The sequence below is a fragment of the Cicer arietinum genome, chromosome 1 (assembly GCF_000331145.2).
Source record: "Cicer arietinum cultivar CDC Frontier isolate Library 1 chromosome 1, Cicar.CDCFrontier_v2.0, whole genome shotgun sequence".
Taxonomy (NCBI): domain Eukaryota; kingdom Viridiplantae; phylum Streptophyta; class Magnoliopsida; order Fabales; family Fabaceae; genus Cicer; species Cicer arietinum.
Window position 1 is genome coordinate 47,376,159 of NC_021160.2, and position 8,271 is coordinate 47,384,429.

At 33.6% G+C, this 8,271-nt stretch overlaps 2 protein-coding genes across 2 annotated transcripts; both read right to left on the bottom strand.

Moving 5' to 3' along the window:
* Positions 1-2,946, bottom strand: LOC101501535 (probable serine/threonine-protein kinase PBL7). The gene is made up of 6 exons (XM_004487516.4): positions 2,645-2,946; positions 1,670-1,914; positions 1,324-1,465; positions 954-1,212; positions 630-762; positions 1-391 (listed from the first exon to the last, which is right to left on the bottom strand). The coding sequence occupies exons 1-6, from the start codon at positions 2,802-2,804 to the stop codon at positions 116-118; spliced, it is 1,215 nt and encodes a 404-aa protein (XP_004487573.1). The 5' UTR covers positions 2,805-2,946; the 3' UTR covers positions 1-115.
* Positions 2,947-4,922: 1,976 nt separating this feature from the next.
* On the bottom strand, positions 4,923-7,355 carry LOC101500895 (multiprotein-bridging factor 1b-like). Its single transcript, NM_001364756.1, has 4 exons — positions 7,070-7,355; positions 6,149-6,232; positions 5,390-5,472; positions 4,923-5,297 (listed from the first exon to the last, which is right to left on the bottom strand). Exons 1-4 carry the CDS (start codon positions 7,209-7,211, stop codon positions 5,178-5,180), a joined length of 429 nt encoding a protein of 142 aa, NP_001351685.1. The 5' UTR covers positions 7,212-7,355; the 3' UTR covers positions 4,923-5,177.
* Positions 7,356-8,271: the final 916 nt, after the last annotated feature.

The following is an 8,271-nucleotide window of genomic DNA, read 5'->3' on the forward strand; positions in this document are numbered from 1 at the left end:
CCCTACAAAAGGGCACTACATGATTTAAGATTACAAAGAAACCATAGACTACCAAGCATACAAATCTATGTGTAGTGAGCATGCATGTTTTTATCCAAATGATGATTATACATAGTTACATATTTGCATTAACTACATGTTGAGCAGGTGACAACTTGGGGGAATGGAAACTAGAGCAGCTTCCTACCTTTGAGGTGGATCTATGAGTCTTTACAAGTGGAACCAAAGACTGCACAACATCTGCCATGAGAGGCCTATAATCTGCTTCTGGTTGCACACACATTGTCGCAATCGCCGCTACCTGGATAACATCTTTCATTGAGTACTGTCCCTCCAATGCCGGATCCATGATCTTTACAACCTTTTCTCTATCCGTCAAAAGGGGCAAAGCCTGAACAAAAATAATATAAAGTTAAATTGTTTTCGTATAAGATACAAGCTGTTTTCATAAACTATCATGCACAACTTATAGAAATAAGCCGAAAATAGCATATGGACGTGTCATAAGATGTTTCCATAAGCTCTCCCTAATAGTAGAAACACTCAAATAACTCAATCCAAACATGCCCCAAATGACTTTCACTGAGTATTTTAGAATCAAGAAGAGTGAAAAGAATTAACAAACATACCCAAGTAATGAGTACGCCTTCCCCTGGAGGTCTCTTCATATCGACCGGCAGTCGGCCGGTGAGAAGCTCCAAAAGTACAACACCATAACTGTAGACATCTGATTTTGTTGTTAAGTGCCCTGTTAATGCATATCTGCACAATCAAACATTTTTCATCAGACAAAATTACTCAAGGATCAAAATAAACAAAACAAATGACCAGTCAAGTTCCCCGACAGAGATTTATCATCAGTAAAGTCGGTGTATATTTTACACCAATAACATAGTTCCCTAAAGAGGAATAAACAAAACAATGTAAAACAGATTATGAGTTATGAATTGTACTCGGGGGCAACATATCCTTGGGTGCCTAACACGCGAGTTGAAACATGTCCGCCGATTCTATCAGGTCCAAGCTTTGCCAATCCAAAATCAGAAACTTTAGCATGATATTTTTTGTCCAAGAGGATGTTGCTGCTCTTAAAATCTCTGTGAATCACTGGAGGGCTGACATGTTCATGAAGATACTCCAAGCCCTTGGCAGCTTCAAGTGCTATTCTTAATCGAGTTTCCCAATCTAAACTAATGCGTGCAACACTGGAATCTACAAAAAAGCCAACTCATCAAAATCAACTCCAACATAAAAAATAACATAAATTTTAGAAGAAAAGTCTTGCAGTGTGCAAAAGTTATAGAGATTAATTTCACAACTTACTGTTACTGCTGATAGGATAAAGATGCTCTTGCAGGCCACCGTTCGCCATGAATTCATACACCAGCAGCCTATGATTGTTATCAGAGCAGTATCCAAGCAATGCAAGCAAATACGGAGAATGCAACCGACTTAGCAATTCCACCTACAATATTGAGATGTAATAATCAACTAATTCAACTCAACTCTCAAAACAAAACACCTTTCCAAGCCACTGATCGATATCAAATTCATAGGCTCATTGCGAAAAAAAATATCATCATGATCCATAAACTAAAAATTTCAATGGTATAATAACAAACGAAATCAAGTCTATATGCAATAAAAAGTGGTGGCAAAATGTACAAACCTCTACTTTAAACTCGTCTTCTCCTTGCTTTCCTGCTTGATCCATGAACTTAATTGCAACCTTCCTACCATCGTTGAGCACGCCACGGTAAACAAGTCCAAATCCACCATGACCAACAACATTTGATTTGCTGAAGCCACCAGTAGCAGAATGCAGCTGCTTGAAAGTGAACACCTGAAGTCCTTTCTCGGCAACAACTTGCAGGTTTGCAAAGTCGCTTTTTTCGTTAAGGCTAGCGTCTTCGACTAACATAAAACCAAACAAAGTGTATCAGTAAATGGTCCATCAACTTTATCATGTAAAGGTAGAAAAAGAAAGCCTAAAAACACTCAAAAGCTACTTTAAAATCATAAAGTTTATAAAAAGCATTATTATAGTTTTTAATCATGAAAAAAGCAGTATCAATATTACATATTATACATCAAATTCCAATATAAAGATCAATAAGTGACTATTATATAAAAAGTTCAATTGGACATCTAAGGTTGAAAAGGGCAGGGTGGCAAAATCAAATTTCACTTCATATAAAACTACACAAAATTTTCAGACAAAAAATAATCACATGTAAATTGCATAACCAATGCACATTGCAACAAGTAAACTGCATAAAATTCAAGTAAACTAAAATTTCTCCACACCCCCACACACACAAAAAAAAAAAAAAAGACAATTTTTTCACTATATTATTTAAAAGAAACATTTTTTACAGAAATTCCAAAAGACCCAAATCAAGAGTTGGCAAAAAAAATACAGCAGAAAAAAAAAAAAAAACTCCAAGCAAACCAAAAATAGAAAAGTACAAAAAAAAACAGCAGTCCATTTTTCATTGGTGTTAAATCTCAATAACCCTTCTATCACTCTTTCTTCCAAAGTATTAAAAATTGAAACTTTTCTCTTCCCAGCACTCAAACAACCACACCCATTTTCTCATATTTTCTCATCAACCAAAAAGAAAACAAAAAAACAGAACCAAACCTTTATGGCTTATACGACGTCGTTTAGAAACTTTGCTACAGATGTAACAATAGTAACCAAAAGCAACAAAAGAAGCAAAGACAGTTACAGAAGCAAGCACAATAATAGCAACAACTGCAATCTTTGCTTTCCTTTGATACCCTTCATCATCTTCCACCATTTTTGCAGAAAAAAAAAAACTTAACACTTGAAATGGCTAAAGGGTAATGCGAGAATCAAGAAGAAGATGATGAAGGAGAGAAGCATTTGTTTGCATTTTGTAGCTTCGAAATTCAAAGACGGCACTTTGACTCACTCTTCACTCATTTTGATCAATCAGCTTTTAAGAACAAAATAACAATGATAGTGACATTTTTCTTTGCACTTTAGTCCTCAAGTTTATTATAATTTTCTTAAATCAAAGACTATTTATAATATTTATGTTATTTCCTCTTCACTTTCTTTTACTATTTTTCTAAACACTTTAATTATCTATCTAAAACTTTGAAAAAAAAATTATTAACGGGTCTAAGCCACAACGTTTATAGCAACGGTTGGAACATGTTATGGAATCAAATATTAAAATAGTGTATTAAAATTTGTATATTCAATTATCAAAAATTTAAAAATTACTTTCTCCACACAAAATTTGTATTTTTTTATTTCTTAACAACACTATAAATATATTAATGTTTTTGTAAAAGTGAAGCTCCTTTCACATATAAAATGAGAGTTAATGCAAGTCTCTTCAACCAACTAAACACCATTGATATTAAGTCTCAATGAAAGTGTTGATACTATTTTTTATCGTCTTACAAATATCTCTTATTAGAGATGTTTTTAAGTATTTATTTATTTATTTATATAGAAAACTGTTTTTATAAATTTAAATATTAATAATTATCATAAATTCATAATAAAAATATAGACTTTAAAGAAACTCAAAATATGTATTTGGATGAAAAAAGAAATTATCAGTTTCCTTAAAAATTCTTAAAGGTCACTCACTCTAATATAAGTATAAATATTGGTGAACTTATAGATGCAGGAAGATATATTATAAAGGTTTAAGATCTAAAATACCAAAAAGAATCTAGTAGTGGAGCACATTTTAGGGTTTGAAGTTTTTCACAATGGTCATGAATCACCTAATAATAAATAGGGGAAAGGTGAGGGGTATGGTAATACAAAGAATCAATGAGTCCGGCATGTTTGTCAGGCCTAATTAACTGAATCCAAAAGGACAAAACATGACCCCCACACTAGACTCCTTCAAATTAAATCAGGTGCCAATGCCAACAGCATTTAGTGGATTTAGTGTAGTTACAGCACCATGTTGCAATCGACCTCAGTCGACCATCCGATTTTAGATTAACGGTCAAGATTAAACATTACATGAAATTTTTTATGTAGGGAATTTGAGTCCGTGCCAATGCGATATACCTCTCCTAGTAATTATATTTGAGTTTAGTAATTGGTACTATATAAAAAAAGTATATATACTCCGTATAGGAGGCATATATCTAATAAGAATTAAGTTTTTATTTGAGTGAGAGTGTCGCCTATTAACTCTTTTGATTAAAATAGATGGTTTAGATTAAAAAGAAAATAAAGTAGATAACGTGCATGCGTTTTTCCTTATAAGCATACCCTTGTTAAGACAACTTAACAAAAAAGTTAAATTGATTGAGGCAGAGTAAATTAAGGTATTAATAAAATTTATAATTAATGTTTCATTTATATGCTAAAAAGACAAATAAAATACTAGAGGATGCAGGATAACATTTGCACTGGAAGTGAATAAGCAAACCAACACAGAGCACAAGTGAAGGAGTTATAGACACTTGGACCCCTTAAACATTTGGTAATGAGTCGAGTTCAATGTCTAGTCATTGCGTATGAAAAACATGTTAGGAGAGGTCACTCGCTTGAATATAACACACTTGTCTCAAGTGATTGGTCTCCAAAAATAAACTCTTCACATAAATATCTTGATTTACTAAAAAGGCATAATGGGAGTCGAATTCATAACTTCATTATCACTTCAAAAAATATATATGCATTGATAGGGATCCAGATTGTTGAGGTAAAATTTGAATTCGAAAATAATGCTAACTATGTAATTAGAGCATAGAGGGAAATATCGTATGAGTAACTTCATAACTATATACTTATATAAGTGATACATTTTATTTTATAAATCAAAATACATATTTACATGTAATTTCAATTTATATTTAATTGTACCAGTTTTTAAGATTATAAAAATATTCAATTAAAAAAGGGGAGAAAAAAAAAAGCTCACCTATTAAATGAACACTATATTTTGAATGCCCAATCCCATGTCACGGTCAAAAGTAAATTTATGCTGAAAATACAACTTTATTTACGAAACTGCATGATTAAGTTCGAACAGGCGAAAGCTTCAAGCATACATGCAAAAGCAACCAACCAAGGACAGTGAAATATAGATCCAACTACATAACAGCCGTCAGATTAGCTTCGAGAGTGAAATATAGATCCAACTACATACACAGATATAAGATTAGCTTCCTTATTTCTTTCCACGCAGTTTGGCACCAAGAGCTCGCTCCAACTTGCCAATTATCTGCTGGTTTGGAATCGCTTTCCCTGACTCGTACTCCTGGATCACTTGAGGCTTCTCATTGATAATCTGCAAGCAACCATGCTTGTTATCAATATCAAACTTTCAAATAATGTAACATTAAGACACAAAACTTATGGGGTGGGTGATGTCAACAATACTTGAGCAAGTTGCGCCTGAGTAAGTTTCTTGTCCATCCGGGCTTGCATTATAGCTTTCTTGAGTTCAGTTGGGACACGATCGTCTGCACAAACAAGTCCAGTTACGAGGTATAAGCATTAAAGTAAACAGAGGTGAGTCATATAAAAAAGGAGTTTGATTTTCAACAGATAGTTCTACTGTTGTAGTCGTGAGTCGTGACAGGGAAAATGGATCAAGAACTTTTAGTATAAGAAACCTAAATCTGGTATTACAATAGTACGTAAATTCGCAGTAATACCAAGATAAAAGAAAAATGAATTTTCTCAGTAATTATGTCAGAATTGCATATAACAATACCAAGAACTTTCATATGATACTCCAAATTTAGCACAGTAAACCCAGGGTAATAAAATAATATAGCAAAAAAAAGCACATGTTATATCTACAATAAGTACAAGCTCGTAAAAGCATATGAATTTCACCAATAACTGCGCAAGATATACAAATGAAACTTCCAAACACGTTCTTATGATATTCCAAATTGCAAAAGTCAGTACCAAGTAGTAAAACACTTATCTGTAACTTTTAAAGTGATAAAGTTATACTTCCAGTTCAATTCACATGCTTCAACCAACAAGATAATTTATACAGGGAAACACTAATCAAAACAGCCTTTAAGCAATAGCTGAACGTTAAATCCCTCAAATAGATGCAAAATATTCTTTCAGTAGTACGAAATGAGAAGAAGAAAAATAATAGGATAGTAATTAAACACTCACGAGCTAAATTCTCTGTATCATCATCCAGCCTCTTAGTGTTCAATGAAGTGGTGGCAATGGCAGATTTGTTTGTTCCAGCATTATCTGTATAGAACATAACAAAATCAACACTCTGACCAGAAAAAGGAACGAATCAATATGAAGAGAAATGCAAAACATTCAATTATACTACTAGTAAAGGATCGTTCGAGTGAAAAAGAACTGCTCATAAAATAATAACAAAAACCACTAAAACAAAATGCTCATAAACTACTATGAAGCACTACTACATACAAAATCATCAGACACGACACCGACTCATCAACACCAATAAGAATTTGAAAAAATGGAAGTAATTATATGCAATTACATGACTAGATGTATAGGTGTTGATCACCGACACATGTTGCCCTCAATCTAAAGTATCAGTGCCACATAGATCAATCATTTATTGTATAAAAAAGTTTGAGAATCCAATAATCCGGAGTCTAACATCAAATTTAAACGCATTATATTGATAGGTGAACAAAATCAACAACAGAAATGAAAAACTCCACATAGCACCAGTTAAAAATGATCAGCATGACAATTATCAGCAATAATTTAAAAATAATCACCAAGACACGCATTATTTAACATACAAAAAACAAAAGATTGCGAATTGAAATACTAAAAAAAAAAATAACAAGCTGAAACCTAATAAGAAATATCAAGAATCAACATCTAAGAAGATAGTTTCAATCCAAAATTAAAATAAAAAAACCGAAAAAGTAATCTAATCGCTTCGATCAAAAGTACAACGATTAAACAATGAACATATTTTGTTAGTTAACGAAGTAACAAGTTTGACACGTAACGGAACAATAAAAAATGAAATAATCCTAGGGGTTAGGGATTAATGAAAATGAACAATTGAAGAAATGAAAAGGGGAAGGGATCAACGTTTCTTCATGGTTTCAATATCGGCGCCGGAACGTCGAGCTGCGTTAACTGCTTTGTCATCCTTTCTGGCGGCGGAGGTGGGAGCTTTTTTGCGGAGAACGACGGGTTCCCAGTCTTGAGAAAGAGGTCCGACTCCTGACATGTTTTAAAAGTATTTGGTTATGTGTGTTTGAGTTCGGTAATGGCGTTGTTGTTGTTGAGTCGGTGTAGGGTTTATGTTAGAAGATGATGAAGAATCGAAGATGAAGATGAAGTGTGGATTCTTACTCCACTGGATAGATTTCTGTGTTTGGGCTTTTGCTTGGGCCAACAGTGACATATAAGCCACACTATTTAATTAAGAGAATTGTACTGTGTACCCCCTCTTTTACCTCTCACCCCCAACCATAAGGAAAAGACAATACTGTCCTTATTTCATCTATAAAATTCTAAAATAAAACACACTTTCCTTTTTTCACCCATTTCTTCGAAACTCTGAAATTTTCGATTCTCCCACCCTACCAAAAGTTTGAAACTTTCAAACATCCGAAGTGAAAAAGTAAGGCAACTTTCGAAACTTTCGTTGAATATGAAAGTTTCGAAACATATTTTTTTTTTTAAATTTCAAACTTTCGAAACTTTCGTTAAACTTGAAAGTTTCGAAGTACAAAAGTTTCGAAAGTTTCCTTAAACTTGAAAGTTTCAAAGTAAAAACTTTCAAAAATTTCGAACAATACGAAACTTTCGAAACGTAAAAGCTTCGAATATTCTGAAAGTTACGAAAAAACGCGTTTCGAAACTTTGAGATGCATGCAAAGTTTCGAAAGTTTCATTTCCGGCGAAAGTTTCGAAATGGTTTTTTGGGTTTTTTTAAATATTTTTCTATTTGTTTTTAATATTGATATATTGCAATGCCTAGAATGAGAGGTGCGTTTGGTCAAATTATTCGCAACTTGATAGGTGACAGAGATGATGGTGTAAAGAGAATTCCACCAACAACATCAAACAGACGACGCAACGAAGCAAATCGTCCAATTAGGCAGCGTCGTCGAAGACGAGAGGAGGTCCAGGATGATGATGTTGAGTCCACTGAGCATGCACATATGGAGGAGGATGTCCCTCAGCCTCCACCTATGGAGCAAGCCGCTGATGATATTCCTAATACTTCTGCACATGCTGATGAGTCTGATGATGCTGATCAGTCGGATGATGTTGATCAGTCG

Bases quoted from the DNA above. Each gene is read 5' to 3' on its own strand.
- LOC101500895 (NM_001364756.1), bottom strand. From the start codon at position 7,211: ATGTCAGGAGTCGGACCTCTTTCTCAAGACTGGGAACCCGTCGTTCTC. The intron at 5,473-6,148 runs GTGAGTGTTTAA...TTGTTTGTGCAG, and splicing joins TGATACAGAGAATTTAGCTC to ACGATCGTGTCCCAACTGAA. The intron at 5,298-5,389 runs GTATTGTTGACA...GGTTGCTTGCAG, and splicing joins CTCAGGCGCAACTTGCTCAA to ATTATCAATGAGAAGCCTCA.
- LOC101501535 (XM_004487516.4), bottom strand. From the start codon at position 2,804: ATGGTGGAAGATGATGAAGGGTATCAAAGGAAAGCAAAGATTGCAGTT. The intron at 1,915-2,644 runs GTTTGGTTCTGT...GTTTTATGTTAG, and splicing joins ACGTCGTATAAGCCATAAAG to TCGAAGACGCTAGCCTTAAC. The intron at 392-629 runs GTATGTTTGTTA...ATTTTTGTTCAG, and splicing joins AAGGCGTACTCATTACTTGG to GCTTTGCCCCTTTTGACGGA.